General features: G+C 33.9%; 1 protein-coding gene across 3 annotated transcripts in view; it reads left to right on the top strand.

Moving 5' to 3' along the window:
- Zfpm2 (zinc finger protein, FOG family member 2) overlaps positions 1-18,564 on the top strand; it is a 419,792-nt gene that overhangs the window by 91,445 nt on the left and 309,783 nt on the right. For all 3 annotated transcript variants that reach the window (XM_047561101.1, XM_047561111.1, XM_047561096.1), the window contains one exon: positions 16,788-16,886. In XM_047561101.1, the coding sequence (XP_047417057.1) occupies positions 16,788-16,886 (99 nt within the window). The remainder of the gene's footprint in view (positions 1-16,787; positions 16,887-18,564) is intronic.

Raw genomic sequence — 18,564 nt, 5'->3', positions numbered from 1 at the left:
TGTTTCTGCCTTCTCTGATGCTTGGGTGACTGGAATCAGCATCCACATAAGGCAGCGCTACCATAATCAGTTTGAGTTCAGTAAGAAAGGGGATCTTTACAGGCAACTTTGTTCCTTTTTTCTTAACAGGATTAAGAAGCTCAGCTCTTTAAATTCTTGCATATAACATTGACATTTCCAGGGTATGTTTGGACCAGGGAGTTCAAAGAGAAGGAGTAAAAAAGAAAAGCCAATATGACTTTGTTTCTTACCTTGCTGGAGGAGCTGTTTGTGCAAATCGCCTATAAGCTTATTGACCTGAATCTTTGACTCCTTGTTTTCTCTGGATTTGGCTGGAGTGGAGACACTGATGGAGCGCTGATAGGGCTGATTGAACAGCCCCCAGCTTTGCTTGGCACGAACCTGGCTTCCCTTCCCAGTCACCTCCCCCACCCTCCATATGACATTATTGTTCCTTGGCAAACCCTGTTTTCCTAGATCCAGTACTTCTGCACCTAAAAAAAAAAAAAAAAGAAAAAAGAAAAAAAAAGTTTAAAATTATTACTTTTTTTACATAAGTTATCCAGCAATACAAAATGGAAAAGTAGTTCTTTATAGGAGGTAGAAATAGAGGTTAAAATAGTGTCCTACTTGTATTTTTCTCTCATGAGATGGGAAAATAATTCACCTGTGACATTGTGCTTCACTCTTTTGTAGCTATCTTAAAAATCTCCACAGCATAGTTTCTATTTGGAATAGGACTGAATGTTTAAAACCACAATTGGTGGAAAAATGACAGCGCATTTGAACAAACTGTTCATATGGAAGAGTCAGCATTTTCTTGGTTTGATGGACCCAGAGGGTGTAGGAATTTTGCTGTGACTCAGCTTTCCATACGTAAGGATCAGATAAAGCTTTGTCTGCCTACTCACTCTGATTCCAGAAATATTATCATGAAAGTTTTGACAAATTTAAAAATGATCAATTTTGCGGTACATAAAATAACTTATGATAGACTATCAGTTATGATCACATATGATAATATATAATTTTTCACATATGACAGCAAATTCATCGTTCTAAGACCCTTAACAGATCTCATTTGTGCAATTTGCTAAAAATCTCTTTTGAAACAATGAAAACATGGTGAAATATATAATTGCCTAAATCTTTTATAGTTTCTGAAATAATCTCATATTCTAATAAAATATATTTCATTTTGTGTCTGTCTACATATAGAAGGTACAGGGAGTTAGTGCCTGTTTTTAGTTTTGCCCCTTATTTTATATTAGCATCATTGTTATAAATAATAAGAAGGAGAGTTAATATAAAACCATCTTTTACTACTTAGAAAAATTGGCCTTTATGTTTATGTTTTTTGCAAATGCAATAACATTTTTTAAACCTCTAAGCTTAGGTTTGTTGTTTTCCTTGTAATGTTGAAAGTCAAAAGAAGAGTAAGAATTTATTTAATTTATATTGGCCTACTTATATTGTATGTATGGATGAATATGTAACAACAAATCCAATCTTTATGTAAAACTATAATGCACAATAAAAATGTGGAAAGATACACAAAAAACCAGATGTTTGGATATTAGACAATGTGTGCATTATTAATTAACTTTTCACTTTTAATCTGGATAGAAAATTAATTAAATAAATTTAGCCAAGTAATACAAAAGAGCTACTAACTCTTAAGTCCTTTTTAATTTCCACATTTTCTTAGTGATGTTTTGGATTGAATGAAGAACCCCCATTTCTTGAAGCAAGTGGATTTGATCAAGTTGTAACTATATAAACAGTTATTTTAAATTTAAAGTGTTTATTTCAATTTTATTTTGCTCAAATTTTATTTGAATCAATTTCATGCAGATCTACACTCATGTTTGCCAGTCGTTTATATCTACTAACTCTTAATTTACATTTCTACTTCAAAGAAAATTAAATGTATGAATGGCATTAGTGATGCCTGGGCAACTAATTTATTTTAATCATATGGAATTAACGTAGTTGACAACCCTGCATCTAACTGTTGATCACGTTAGGATCTGAGATAAAATGATAGCATTTTTGGGAAACAACTCTTGGAAGTTAACTGTCTCTACTTTTTATTCTTAAACATCACAAATGATTAAATACTTTTTCTCAGTTGTTCTGCACTAGCATCTTCTAAATTTAAATCAAATAAGATTTCCAAAGCTCTTAATCTTCTCATATGAAATTTACATTTTCTTGTTAGTATGTAAAATTCTCACAATGTTTTTATCATTCGAGAAGCAATAGGCCGTATTAAGCATATGCCCATCGTTACCTGATGGGATAATCTTTATCTCTGGTAGGCCTAAACATAGATATGTAAAGGGAACTGTAAAAAGCTATGGTATGATGAATTTAATTATAGTAATAAAGTCAGTCACTTTTTTGTTGTTCTTAAAAGGTCAAGTAAAAATAACTGAATGTGTTGCACCAGTAAATAATGATTAAGAATGCAGATTGCTGTCTCAGCTTTTTTTTGTAGTTCAATGAGATTCCTGAGATTGGCACTGAGACTATGTACCAATTATAATAATTATAATAATGGTAATAACAACTTTCATTTTCTGCTTGCTCCTGAAAGTCAGGCATTTGCTGTACATGCTCCATCTCTAATCATCTTACCGTCCTGTGGGGTTCACATTATTTTCACCTGTGACCTCCAGAGGTTCAGTACCTTGGTCAAAGTCATGAGACTACTGAAGATTAATACCATATTAAAATTTGAGTTATTGGTACTTAGTAAAAATAGAAAAATAATTATGTTTTCTGATGTCTATTATATAGTTGTTGTAGAAGGTGATGAACACAGCTGAAGATGTCTGGGCGCAAGAAGTGTAAAATTCACTTTTTAAGGGTATTTTTAACCTGGCATTATCTCATGAATATTTATTACACATGATCCGTCAGTCAAGAATGAGGATGTATGCAAAACCAAGGAATAAAACAAAAATAATAAACTAAATGAATTAGGAGTGTGCTTAAATTACTTCTATCTTTGATACCACTTTTTATGTTTCTATCAATATAAACCAGTTTGCAGTAAATAGAATTGGCATTTTGGTACAATGCAAGGGCTATAGTCAGAGCTCTTTGGACTCATTATACTAAGTGGATAATTATGTTACCCTGTTTGGGTGGCATACAATAAACCACAATTTCTCACTTGCCTGTTGCTTGTGATGTTTTCAGGTAATTTTAAAGAGAGGAGTCACACCAAAATGTTTGTACTTGGGCAGAAGCCAGTAATAAATGGCAGGAATGTTTATAAATCCATCAAAACCATTTAGATAAGCATTTCAGCCGTGTAGAAATGTTCCCAAGTGAACTCTTTACAACACTTTGACCTTAACACAAAATAAGACTGAATAAAAAGCGGAGAAAGGAAGGAAGGAAGAGGGGAAGAGGGCATTGTTTGCAGGGAAAGCTCTGGGCACTGTGAAAACTTTTCACTTTTCTGAAGGAAATGCAGTACAGCAGATGGTAAGAGTGGAAGTGAGATAAACATAGAAACTAGAAAAGTAAGCAATACATTCTAACAGGTTCTATATCAAAGATCTGGAGAAGTAGAAAGATTAGACAAGGAACTGTTCTGAAACTTGACAGTGTCTGTATCTTACCAAGTCTTATGCACATAGCAGAGATGGAAAGTGGAATTGCACAGACAGTGGACTGTGATTACATATTTCTGTCAGTAAGAAGGGAAGGTCTTTTTAAGGAGTATTTTTAAAGACATAGATTTATCAAGGTGGAAATCTATGGTACACATACATAAAACACTGTCTGTCTACCTATTCAACAGCACCATTTGATGTCATTTCTGTTGTTGCCATAGGATTAGCACACTTCAGTATATTTGGGTTCTTAGATAAATTTTTATTTTATTTTTCCAATGCAGATTCCAGCCCACGCTGCTTAACCAACACTGAGAACCTGTTCCTTCTTTCTGTTTTATAAGCATGAATATGTGTGAGGGCTCCCAAATGACTATGCATGTTTAGAGGCAGAAAGAACACTGTATAAAGAATGCACTCATTTACTCGAGATAGAGTGATCTAGTGAAGGAAGAAACCGTGCACAAGTGAAAATGTTTATAAGGAGTGGAGCTGATGTTAGTTTGGGTTGACTAAGGAAGCAGTGTGTTCATTCTTAAGCTTCCTGGCAGTAACCTGTATCATTCCAGCACCAGTATGCATCTGCCTCATTTCATTCCTATATTCTGTTCTAATGGATGACTATTAAAAAACATACCAAAATACAGTAACTCAGCAAGAAATAACAATTCTACAAAAATATGGAATGATACCTTAAAAAAAGACAAAAAGTTGCAAACCCAATTTAGAAAATTATGATATTTTTCCTACAATATTGATAGTGGGAAGTTTAAAGTGGCCTAAAAAATACAAGATCACTAATAAAAGAATGCAATTGAGAAAAATTATATAATATGCCTGTCTTATGTTCGTACATATTGCCAAATAAATATTAACTATATTCATTCTCCTTTTTAGTTGTTTTCATAAGTGTTTATTTTTTTATATCAAATGATAGCCCCAGGAAAGTTCAAAATAGTACTGAATAAATCTAAAACTTGAACAATTCAAATAAATTTTAGATTTTGCTTTGGAATTCTGAAGCTGGTTTAACAACTGAGCATTTGGGCAGAACCATTTATTTAATCGGAAAAGTAGTTCTGACCTTTACTATAGTTACTACTCAGAGGCAGCTTTCCTATGAGGTTAATGAAGCTGAAGTTTCAGAGCACCTCACCTGTCTTTCCAAGGCCCTGCGCCTAATTTTGTAATTATAACTTTGTGCTCTTCTTAATGAGGACCTCCCAAGTTGCAAAAGCTTCAGACCCTGCAAAATTTGAATCAACCCTTTAGTAAATCTATTAAGTCAGTCTGAATTCACAGGAGACAGCAATGATCAAGAATATTGTTTGTTTTCTTTGTTGGAAAAACCTTCAATTTGTAGACTATGTTTTTATTTTTATTACATGTCTTTTTTCCAAATCTGTTATTACATGGGATAAATTACCTTTAGCCTAAAAATATCATGGATATTTAGGACAAGTCTGATTTTCAAAGTGCTCTGTTGAAAAAAATGAAGCTTAGAAGCTTCATGTTTCTGAAAATCTGCAAGATGTGAGTATTAAGATTTTCTGGTGTTCTCATCAGCAGCCAAGGACCTCCTTTTGGCACTAAGGGAGGAGATGCTTTGGGAAGAAGGTGCAGTAAAAAAGAGCCAGAATAGGTCTAGTGATAACATAATTGGGACTATTCCTGGTATGAGAAGCTAGATGGGGATCTGAGTAAGGATGAGATTGACATGACCTAGAACATATTTTCCCCACGGATATGAAAACTCCTTTAGGTTCAACTGTAAAATTAGGTTCCTGGGAATGACCAAAGAACTGTTTAGCTTATATCCCATTGTCCAGAACTGTCTAAGGGAGAGATCCATGCTAAAAGGGAAGCTGGAAAATATGACCTTTATTGTTAAGTGGCCACATGCCTAACTCTAAATTCTGTTACTTCAGAGACTTTTCAGCTTATGTAAAATGCATAGTTTTTATTTGTTTGCTTGATTATTGGAATAATGAATGACTCAAAAAATAGTGGCAGTAAGTGCATTCAGCATTCATGCTTTATCCAATCCAATTAATATTTATTGAACACCTGCTCTGTCACACACTGTGAGACATGCTGTGGATTCAATGGTGAGTAAACATAGGGAAGTTCCTTACTACCCAGGAACTTACACTATCATGAGAGGTGGTCTTATAGTTTGGATGTGAAGTGTCAGCCCTAAAAAAAGCTCATGTTAGACAATGCAGGAATATTCAGAGATAAATTGATTTGATTATGAGAACTGTAACCTAATCAGCAGATTGACCCATTTGCTGAATTAATAATTTGAATGAATTATTAGGTGGTAACTGTAGACAGGAGGGGCATGACTGGAGGAAATAGGTCACTGGGTGCATGCCCTCAGGGATTATGTATCTTGTCCCTGGCTCCTCTTTCTCTCTCTGCTTCCTGACTGCCCCTAGCTGAGCAGTTTGCCCTGCCACCATGATGTTCTGCCTCACCTCATGCACAAAGCTATGAAGTCAGCTGACCATGGCCTACTAACTCTCTGAAACCATGAGCCCAAAATAAACTTTTTCTCTTCTAAGTTCTTGTCAGGTATTTGGTCAAAATGATGCAAAGCTGACTACCACACAGACATTAATCAAATAATCACACAAATGGTAAATAATGGTTTGACCTCATAAGGAAAGTCAGAGAATGTGACACAGGTGAAATCAAATACTGACTGGTTTTTAGTTATGAAGAAGTAATACTGAGCCAAGTTGAGGGACCCTGGAGAGACAGCTGTGAGTCAGAAGCATCAGAAAAAGATAATAATAACCGTAAGACTATGGATGGGAAATAATGAGAGGCAGCATCAGAGGGTAAAAGAAGCATCTTGAAAACTAAAGCATTAAATGCACTGAGCTTCCCAGAGCCGTAGTAGAGAGAAAATAGAAGGTAAGATAAATCCAGTTGTTGAACAGCAGGACAAAACAGAGTTAATCAGGAAAATGGTCTCTATTTGTGAGCTATGAGAGTGTTTGAATTGGTGTTACATAAAGGGCTTTTAGGTAGGGGTCCAAGCCTTAGTTGCTGTCCTGAACATGCATTGTTCATTGGCAATGGGCAGTCCATTTGTGTGGCTTGAATAAAGTCCTATTTATAAACGAGTGAAGTTCACTGTGATACTAAGTGATCAGTTATGAATCATATCCAGGAATCTACTGCAAGAGGAGTAGCCCTTCTAGAAGGGACCATTTTATTAAAAAGCAAAGAATATAAATGAGAATACATGGAAAGTGATATTCAGATATCATTGCTTTCTCAAATTGGTTTGATTTTTCTGTATAAGTTTAGGTGTTTTGTTGGAGAGGGCAATTTCAGAGATGGTGAAATTTGACTTTACTTTTTATTGTTGGTTTTACTTTTTGTTTATTTTTTGTTCATGGTTTTCTGAAGTGAAGAACAATAGTTCTGTGAGTAGAAAATTGCGGTGTAGAATATACTTATTGATAGACATCAGTGAGATGGGGGGGCAGGGAGAAAGGAAAGTATAATAAACAAAATTATCTACATATAAATTCCAAAATGTTATTTTAGAAACAACTGTTAGATTGTCCCCCCCATATTTGCTTATATATTTAACCCTTTCAGGGTTCACTGGGAGAAATAGTGAGGAATAAAAACCATATGATGATGATAAACTGTTTTATTTTCTCTATTTGGAAATTTTCCTTATGCTTGGGATCTTTAGTGAAATAAAACTTTGAGAAAAACCCTTTCACATGGAGGATAATATTGATAGGAATAAATGCTCAGTACTGGAGAAAAAAATGACAAATCACTCTTCTTTTCTTCCTAAGTTGTCAATACTTTGTGACTGTTATATTATGTAATTGCCATGAGCATTGGTATTTTCAATAATTTCCCCTTACTCTCTGTAATAAAATACCACAAATTATAGTAGTCACACATTAACTGTAGAAATTCACTTTCTTCTTAAAATAACAGACTGTTTTGGACTTTTATTACCAATTGTTTCAGGACTGATTCTTCATGTGGGATATGAAAATTCATAACAAATTCATGTGAATTTTATTCCTTTGATCTGTTTAATCTTTCAAATACTGGGGTCTGAAAAAGGATGTCAGCAATATGACTACAGAAAACCCAAGTAAATTACAAGGAAATTTTAAAATGCATTTTAAAAAACAATTATATATTGAGTAGAATTATCCAGAACATGAAAAATCTCCAGATTTGTTATACATATGTAGTAAGTCAAAGGAAGATCGGAGTCAGACATCATGATAGGGACATATGTATATAATATACCTATTCTTTGCAAATGGTTGAGCTGTTTAGATTTCCTTTTTGGTATTGCCATAAAGGGATGATGCTTGTGTGCTTTTATTTTCATTTGTAGATGTACAAACATGACTATAATTCATCCATGTAGGGTTGATAAAATAAGGCATTTTTTCCTTGGATAATCTATAACTAAATAATTATTTTCAGCCAAACATTATAATGAGGCTGTTCTGCAAAGGAAACACAAACCAAATCTTAACTTAAATGTCCTCGCCCTTCAACATGAGCTGCAGTTTTCTGTTTTTGACTGTTGCAGTCCTTTAACCAAAGCTATCTTGTCTGATGATAAAACCATAAGTGTATGAAGCTCACACATTTTTCATCTCTTTTATGACCTTATCTTTCATGAGCGGCTTCTGTGAAGGTATCCTAACTATAGGAAGCACCTGGAAAACATATGTGATATCTATTCTCTGATAAGCAGTTGTGAACAAGAAAGTAGATCTGTCACTTCTGAACTGTTCATTGTTAAAAAATACTTTGATGATTTAGCTGATTGCAAAATACATTATAGGGATGACTAACAGCTCCAGTAACACTCCTAGTCAAGAAAGTTCAATAGTTATATTGTACAAGAATTTCTATAAGAGGTTAATATTGATAGGAACTACATGGATTAAAAGAGCAGGGTTGAGAAAGGCTGTTTGCTTGCATGACTGCTTTCAAACACTGCTGCTGTTTTGTGCTGAAAAAGTGACTGTCTCAGAATGTGGCAAATCTTTAATTTCTATAGCAGTGTTTAACTTGCAGTGAAAAGGTGTTTGTTTGCATTTTTGAAATTATTTTTGCTTGGCAAGGAGAGCCACTGCTTTTACCACCTTACCAACAATACCTAATATGGTATTTAAAGATGCCGTTTCGTGTGTTTCAAAGACTATATTCTAGTGCATTTCCCTAAACCATTTATGCTGTGCATTATAATGCTCAAAAACACTTTCAATTTCTTCCTATAGGGCTCTCATTGATCTGAAAACTAGACTAGGAAAAATAGAAGGGCCCACAAAATACGTATGATATCTTTTAAAAGAGCAACAAAGGAGTTTAATCTTGCAGTAGAAAACCATTAACTCCATAGCCATAATTTTAGAAATATTATAGATTTTGTTACTGCTTGACATTTATTCTGTTTCATCATTATGAATTGGTCTCCGGATACGTGGTAGTCATCCCATTAAATATGTTTGTGCTTTGTTGAAAATACACTGAAATTTCTATTAAAAAGTGTGTGAATAAAGAATTTGGAAAGTAAATGTATGAATGTCGAATGCATTCCTAGTTCTTTCTGTCATTCTCTTCTTGGAATCCTTTTTCTTCTTCCTTTCTTCTTTCTACCAATTGAAGCACTATCTTAACAAATTATGATTATTATCTTGGCTATTAATCATTCATGCTATTTTTTCTAAGCTACTCAATAGTGCTGATTGCAAATATTGGAGATTAAAAATGGATAGAAGTGAAAATTATGGTGAAGTCAATTCCATTCAAATCAAGAAGTAGGTGGAATTGGCTTAATATCAAAATAAAATTCTATTTATAAAGAAAGTTTATATAAATTCTTTATATAAAGAAGCAAGTCTGTTGTGAGGGGGAAAGACAGTGTTTCTTAAAAGTACTTCAGAGATTTCATATTTGATTAAATTATTTTTAATCATTTTCATTTTTCATTAGTAAAATGATTAAAAATGAATTAGGTAAAAAACATTACCATAAAAATGAGAACTAGTTTCCTGAGATAAAGTTAGAAGATGAAGGGTACAAAAGTTGAAAAATGTGACATATTCTAGTTATTAAATAGAAATAATGTACTCAAAGCAATTAATTAGCAAATGTAATGATATTGCAGTGAGCTATGGTAAGAAGAATGAAACCAAAATCTAATTTTCCAACTGGTCAGTGAGTAATAGTTATTGATTAAACATCTATGCATAGTTGATTTTACTAAGTGCCAAGTAAAATAGAAAATCTTTAGAAAATAATTCTTAGAAAGATTAAATCCATAAATCCTTTCTTGCTAATATGTAAAATAAAGAAACAGGGTTTATATGTGAGAAGGAAAAAAGCAGCTCTCAGATCACATCCTGCTGTCTTTGTTTCTTGCTGTGCTATGAACGTTGACTGTTATATTCTTATAGGTTAGGAGTGTGGTCTTTCAAGTTGGACTAACTTGGAATCTGATCCTGGGCATCTTTCCACATCTTGGTCCTTTGGTTTATTTTTCTAAAGTATAAGGTTGTGAATACACAGCAAACACACTGATGTTATGTTCACAGAGCATTTAGTAGTGTCCCTAGTGATGAGTAGCGCTTACAATGTAATAGCATGTTTAGGTTTAGTGCAGACTCCGAATGAGATGACATGGTCTAGGCCTCGTTCATCTTTATGATTTCAATATTTGGCTCATACCCAATATTAAAATGAATATAAATAAATTCTGATCATGTTTTCTATGTTCAAGTGTATCATTTTATAGGACATGCTTATGTCTTAGACATCTCTTTCTTTTTTTGTATTCATTCTTTAAGTAAACACAATTAAATAATAAGACGACTTTTAACTGCTGGGTGTGATGGTACAGAACTGTAAACCCAGAAACTCCAGAGGCCGAGACAGGAGGATCACAAGTTCAAAGCTAGCCTCAGCAACCTAGTGAGTCCCCAAGCAACTTGGTGGGACCCTGTCCAAAACAAAAAATGAAAAGGTCTGGGCATGTGACTCAGTTGTTAAAAACCCCTGGGTTCAATCCCTGGTAGAAAGAAAGAAAGAAAGGAATGAAGGAAGGAAGGAAGGAAGGAAGGAAGGGAGGGAGGAAGGGAGGGAGGGAGGAAGGAAGGAAGGAAGGAAGGAAGGAAGGAAGGAAGGAAGGAAAGTAGAAAGACTTTATAGTCTCTCAGAATTTGCCTTTATTAATGTGATATATATTGTATACGTCCTCAGTTTCATAAATAGCTTAAGATAGGTGCTGAATGAATTTCTTTTGAGCAGCTAATTGTATATAACTATCTGTTTGTACAGTGCTTCTTTAACTAAATGTGATATTTATTTTCAGTAGTTCTAATTATATGTGTGGTGTAATGAAACAAATTAGAACAAATCATTCAAATAATTGAGATTATCAATACTGAGCATTGCTCCAGATGTTGATGAAAGTTCTATCTAAGCTTGACAGTTCTGATTTTGCCATTAAATGACATTAAATGGAAGTGTTATATTTTTTGCGATTACTAGTTCAATCAAGCCTTCAATAGATTAAATTATAATATTTTCATTTTGAGTGATTTACTTAATTTCTTTGTATCAAATATCTGCTGTGATTTGTATCCATCCTGCCATTTGTTTTCCTGGTTGATACAGAATGAGAATCATGGGTAAATTTGGTCCCTTCTGAAAGATAACCATAATACAATGGGAATATTTCTCAAACTGTTTATTTTTAGCATTTTAAAACTTCATTCGAATCCTGCTCTTCAGTAATTGAACTTTCTTAGTTTCACCACCTATTTCAAGCTGGCATTTTTCCTAAACAATAATTAATTACTGTAGTATTTTTTTACATGATATTCTTTGGGGGTATGTCTTTGGTTTATAAACCAGAAAAAATTGTTTTTAATAATGGAGTCAGTACATTGAAACTATAAAGTTCAATTTTGTCTAAGATCATGCCTCCAAAATTTTAGATATTTTACTGGTTTCTTTCTCCATAGCTTCCCTAGAATCAAATCTGCATTAGGTGTCTTGTCTGTATACTCCTGTCACATCATGAACTGCTCCCATTGAAGCACTTCTAACAGGTGACAAGCCCCTATCCATTGGGTGTCTCATACCATTGGGTGTCTTTTAGGTATATGAGAGAAAGTAACATCTTCCTTTGTATTCTCAATACCCAACAGAGTTCTTAAGACTCAAAAAGTAGTCTTTGAGTAAATTAGTAAAGAACAATTTATCTCACCTTTGTTCAGAACAATTGATCATCTATTGATTCAATTGCATCCTTCCCTTTAACTTCTAATTTTGTGAATACCATGATTATTTTGCAATATGTTTGTGAAAACACACTGTTTCAAATTACTTTTCTCATATTATTATTTTTCCTTCTAAACACATAATTTGCCTAAAGAGGTTTCAGAGTAGACTTAACCATAGTCTCAACAAAAATTAGGGGAGGGATTCTGAGACAAGAATCAGAATTATTTTGAAATGAGTATGGGACAAATAAAAGATCAGAGGTCTGACAAGGTGTGTTCTTACAAGCTCAGTACATATGTATTGACCATTGTATTTGCATTGCATGAGTGTATTACCCTCCCTCCCCCCAGCCCCACTGAAATACCGTTCTCTTTGCCATCAATATGAGGTTAGAATTCCAAAGTTAACTATATGATCAGTCCTATTTTATGTTTCTGGTTTGTAACCTTGTATATATGTGTCCTCACTTAGATTTATTCAAGAACCGCCTTAATTGTATGTTTTTATTGGTGGTTACTGCTATTAAGCATATTTCCTATCTCCTTAACTAGATTACATAGTCCTTATCAGAAAATAGTTTTTTTTAATTTTTGTATTTCTTATTTTATCTTCAAAAATAAGCATCATAAATGTTAATAGTCAAATTTTGCATGGTGCTACAATTCTAGCAATTAAAATATAATAGCAAGATGCAGAAAGTTATACTCCTCTGTGTGAATAGAAGGATGATACAATTAGTGTCTGAATATAAAACTTAACTTCTCTAAGTGGTTCTGCTCAGAATCTTATACTTTGTCCTTTGGGCTCTTGGATATATGATCTGGAACAGCATGACCTCATGTTTACTTGTTAATGACTTACTCTGGGATTATTATTCAGGAGTTCATGGTCCTTGTATCAACTGGAGATGTGAAAGGATGTTTTGCAAAGATTGTTAGACTGACAGAAGACTCAAATGTAACTTCTAACTTTACACAAACTGCTGTTTTTGGTAGCCTCTATGATGCCTCCCTATGCTTGCCCCTAACCCTCCTGTCAGGCTTGTTGGGGAAAGAAGAATACATAAAGTTACTTTAATCTGCTATTGCTGTGATGGATGGGATGCATTTAGTGCTAGAGCCTGAGAAGAGTTGGGCTAGGTGTCTCATATAGAAACTAATTCTGTCGGTCAGTTTTCTGTTACTATAACAAAATACCTGAGATAATGAACTTAAAAAGAGGAAAAGATTATTTTGAGCCTGGATTTCTAATATCCCCTCAAGGGCATGCTCCCAATAACTAAGATACCACCCATTAAGCCCTGAGTCTTATAGGTTCCACCTCTGCCCCATAGTGCCACCTCCTCCCAGTAGCATTTAACGTGTGCACCTTTGGGGAGCACTTATCCAAACCATAGCACTAATGGTAGCTGTGTAACCATGAATAAGTCAATGACCTTATCTGTACATGAATTTCCCAAACAGTAAATGACTCTAACTCTAATATTCCCACTGATATTTAAATCCCTATGTTTCAAGATTCAGAAGAAATGAGAAAATTGATTAAAAGAAGTAGATTTCTTTTTCTTTTTATTTTTTTAGAAAACATAGGTTTCACTCTTTTTCACTGGTAGGGAGAACAATTCCCTTTGTACCTTCGCCTACACAGGACCCAGAGTGAAAATCCACCCAGTCTGTTGGAATGCAAACAAAAAGATGCTCACCTAAGTGGTAGATTGTAGTGTAAATTCTAGTCCCTGTGTTTTTCAGATTGGGTCAGGTATCCTTGATGATTCTCAAGAAAGTTGAGGTCATACATTGATATTTTACTAAATTGCACCAAATCTATTATGAGAAAATTTTCAATTTTTTACATTATTTGCATGTGAGTGAGAAAAAGCTTAATTTCTTATTCCTATGACTTTAATACTCTTGTAGTACTTGCTCCTTTTCTTCCTAATACAAAGCCGTAAGACCAGAGACTGAGTTTAAATAGACATAGTAGCTAGAATCTAATAGTATTACCAGTATTTCTGTTCAACCTATTTTTCTGATTGCCTCTATTGTTTGCCTGTGATACTGATTTTCTACTTATCGCAGCCATAAATTTGTTTTTAAAAGTATTTTTTAAAGCAAATTTTTATTTTTATTCAAATTTTTAAAATATGCTAAAGAAAGTGAGCCAATTTAAAGAAAGTTTTGCAAAAAAAAAAGTGTAAAAGTGGTAACTGGCCCCAAATCATGAAATTGGTATGAGATGCTTGGGTATAAAATGGAGTGTATCAGTAAAGGACCCATCAAGAAACTGATGGAATGATTAATAGTTTTAACTAAAAGGAGTTTAGTGAAGGGACAGTATACAGGTGTGGGTGTGGTTAAGAGAACTAACAAGGGATGGGAAGCATCAAGGGAGGGCTCCCAAGAGTGGGAAGCTGTTAGCACTCTGGTCTCAAGAGGTGTGGGAGGGCATGCTGATAGGAGAGCATGAGAGAAACAGGAGGGGGCCTCCAAACAGGAGCGCTAACCCTGCAGTGCAACCAGTACTAACATCTGGAGATCATCAAGGATGAAGGGGTTGTCAGGGGACAAACACCTGCCTTTTCTCTACTCCTGAACTCTCCCTGTGATCTGCTGTCAATGTCTCCATTGACTGACCTCAACTGGAAAACAGAAGACAAGGGACCCCAGTGATGGAGTCTTAAGAGGTCAGATTCCCTGGGGCACAGAGCAGGAAAGAGAAGGAGAAAAGTCCACAGGGTCTGGCAGGAAGGGGCACATAGAAAAGATGTAGCTCACAGGAAATGTTAGATTTTTCACCTAGTTAACATGATTGTAGTCATGCCAATATGCTTATTACATAGCATTAGTTCAGTATGTACATATATACAGGGATGATATTCAAAGTGTTAACAGCTAGGACAACCTGGAATCTTACCAGTAATATCAGATACCTTGAGCTTCTGCTGAACAAACTTTTATCTCTTAGTTTCTAGACTGGGGGAGGTGGAAAGAAGCCCACTAAAGAGAAACCAAGCAGGCAGAATCAGACTGAGGGGCAGTTGATTAGAACTTCAATATATTAAAGGCCATAGAGACTACTCAGATGTGTGGGCTGAGGACCAGCCCTGCTCATGTCTGAACGCTGAGAGTAGAACTATCCCTCTGATCTCCAGCTGACCGACTGACGTTGTGTTCTTCCATGTGACCTGCAAAAGGAGCAGACTGGAGCTTGACTGAGCCTTTGTACCTTCCTGGTGCTGCTTTGACCTTGTCTCTCATTTGAGAACTTATTCTTCTGAATGGGTTCTGTATTTCCAACAGGGAACTGTGTTTTTCTGAATTTATCCTCTTGTACCTACTACATTTTCTTAAACATGATAGATGCTCAAAACATATTTTCTGGAGACAATTTCATTATTATTCATTCTGATCATACTGAAAGGAAGAGATAACTCAACTTCCAAAGAACTTTCAATTGTAGACATGGGTTGAATGAGTGGTTTTACTATATGTTTTATTCTTGATTACTCACTACAGCCAATGTTTCTCTGTTAAAAAAAAAAAAAAAACAACGGGTTCAATAGAGCTGTCATTCTTTCTCCTTACTTTTGATTCCAGGTTTTATAAAATAATTCATTTTATGAAGTTACATATAGGAATGAATGTAAAAATGTATGGAATTTAAGTTCAGAACTTATTAGCATATTAATGTCATATATAATAATAATGGTTTTCTAAAAGTTTTGTATTTTCTAGGTTACTTTGAAAATTTTAGAAATTCAGTGTATTTTATGTAAATATGTAAAAGATTCAAATACAATTAGAGATTCAGGTAAATATGAGGAAAATAGTTACTGAAAACTTCAGAAAAAACTGGATAGGCAAGTCATTTAATTTTAAAATGTTTGTATGATTATATTTGAGGTATAGTTGTCATGAGCTTAGTATTCTTTTAGTTTCTGTCTTTACATTTTCTTGTTATTCTGTTTTCTAAAATCCATACTAGTTAAACTTAGGTATTACTTAAATTTAATACTTGTGCTCCATTTTAATGTTTATTTTCTTTTAAAACAGCATACACATTTTTACATTATCACTTAAAATGAAGGTACTCATAAATTAAATTTTTGACTTTTAACATGTGGTCGCATTGTGAATATGTTTTGTCCTTCACTAGAAATCTGTTCTTGCTCAAAACCTTTTTTTTTTTTTTTTTCTCTCTTTCTCTATGGAAAAACGAAGGCATGAAATTGTGGAAACCAGCTGCACTTATCCAAGCATGAGTATAGCTTCATAGTTTCTTGCATTGCGACCCACTGGTCACTGGCTCATTTCATAAACTATCATTTAATTATGGACTTTCTATACCCTGTCTGTAAAGGAATAACACCAAGCAAACAAAGGACTGGGGGAAAATAAAAAATCTTCAAAGTAACCTAAACTCAACCAAAAACAGAAATATGTCTCACTGCAAGAAATTTAATTTTTTCCCCCTGTAACCTGCCTTTATAAAAAATTATAATTTGGAAATAAATGAGTTTTAAGTTTTTCTGTATTAAAAGCTCTAGAAAAATTATATGTTGCTATTTGATTTTCTTTTTATATATAATAACTTCAAAAGAAAATGTATGTGAAATATACCTTATTGTTTATAGTACTTGGCTTCATTCATTGATTCATAATGATGATTTTATTTATTTACTTTTTTGCTATTAGACTACAATAGATACCAAAATGATTGGGCTTGAACATTTGTCAGTATTGCATTACGTGTAACAAACCTATCATTAGGCATATGATGAGGAAATCCCTCTACAAGGATTTGAATGTCAAATAGGGGGCTTTGATCATTTCTCTTTTTCTCTTTGTTGGTGTTTTTCAGGTGATGAAGGAATCCAGGAGACCGCAGAATCAGATGGGGACACACAGTCAGAGAAACCAGGGCAACCTGGAGTTGAGACAGATGACTGGGATGGACCAGGTAGGACAGAAAATGCAATATTCACCTCTTTTGCTTTTAATAAGTGTTCACATATTTTCCCCTTAAACTTCAGTAAGCTTGCAAAACTCTTACAGGTTTTCAACTCTGATTAACACACACAAATATGCACATTTTTATGTGTGTTGGCTACTTGGCAGTTTGAATATACCTCATTATTTAAATATTTTTATCCTATTGTTAAAACTTGGAAAAAAACTAAGTGTCACATTTGTTTGTAATCTCCATAATTTTTTCTTTCATGCTCACATAAAATGAGTCAGTTTTACTTGTTTTTTTTTTTTTTTTTTTAAGAGAAATTCTTTAAGTTACATCCAAATTCAAATTGGGTACAACTTGAAAGCTTACAAATTAGTTAGAAACAATACTTTAAAGAACTATCATTTTGAACTATCAGTTCAGTCATGTTCTTAAGTCATAGATTGAACCTTAGTATGCATTTAGAAGTTCAGAAAATGTTAAGATACTTTACCCTTTGGTTCCAGGTTTTGACCACATTTTTATTTTTATGAATAAAATTAAACTTGCATTTTAAGAAAAAACAAAAGACTGATCAAGATACTCCATTACATCAGTATAATTTTATATGAAAATATATATTTATAAGAACTCTATGGTTCTGTTTGTTGCTAAGTAATTTACAGTTGACAGTATATTCATAAATGGACACCATTTCGTCATAGGGTTTAAAGATATAAGTGAGTTTTGAAATAGTTTTAGCCATAATTTCTAAAGCAGTAATATTTTTCATTAAGAAAGATCCCTATATTTCAATCACATTTTCACCCTTGCATGACTTTGCAAATTGCTCTCCGCTGTGCATGAAGAAGAGAGGAACTCCAGTGGTAATTTTCTGAAACCAGCAGCTGGAAAATATAATGCAAACAAAAATGAAGATACAGTATATCTGATTATTATGATGTCATTTCTAATGTTATTCATGATACACACAAATGTTTGTATTCTGTACACTATGGCATAATGCTATACAAGATTTTAGATCAAATTGTGTTATATTTAAAAACATAGTATAATACCATATTTTAAGAGTTTGTAAGAAAATGCAGACTTCTTATGGTGTTTCCACCTTATTGCATAATGCTACTGACTTCTCAGCATGGGAAGGAATTCCCTTGATTCAGAAAACAAATTGAAAAAAAGATGCTTGGAAAAACTCTTAGTGTTGCTGTGAAAGATTATGTATAACTTCAAAAGAGTGCATGAATTTTGTCTCTTACATAGTTCCTTATTCGTGGAATTGAGTGTTTATGTTCAGAAGAGTTTTTACACTTAATATTCAGTTGGATGGTTATATATACATGTATATGTGTGTGTGTATGTGTGTGTGTGTGTGTATATATATATATATCTGCCTGCTTGCAAACAGCTGCATTCTGTCTTGTTCTCACTGTGGGGCAAATCTGTGGAGAGCAAGTTTCCCCTTGGTGTCCAGGGCTCATAGCTTTCCCAGTAATGTGGGATGAAGAAGGTAATTCAGAGGGCACATGCTGCACACCCAAAACCACATTTTTCATGAAGCTTTTCTAGAAGTAAAGTTGTGTTGATGGCTAAAATAGAAAAAAAAGGGGAAAAAAGCAGGGATGAATAAGGTAAAGAGTAATGATAATCTTTCAAGATGAGATTTTTCTATTTTTAGTTA

The sequence above is a fragment of the Sciurus carolinensis genome, chromosome 1 (assembly GCF_902686445.1).
Source record: "Sciurus carolinensis chromosome 1, mSciCar1.2, whole genome shotgun sequence".
Lineage (NCBI taxonomy): Eukaryota > Metazoa > Chordata > Mammalia > Rodentia > Sciuridae > Sciurus > Sciurus carolinensis.
The sequence above is the reverse complement of the archived record's forward strand: the minus strand, read 5'-3'. Positions and strand labels throughout refer to the sequence as shown.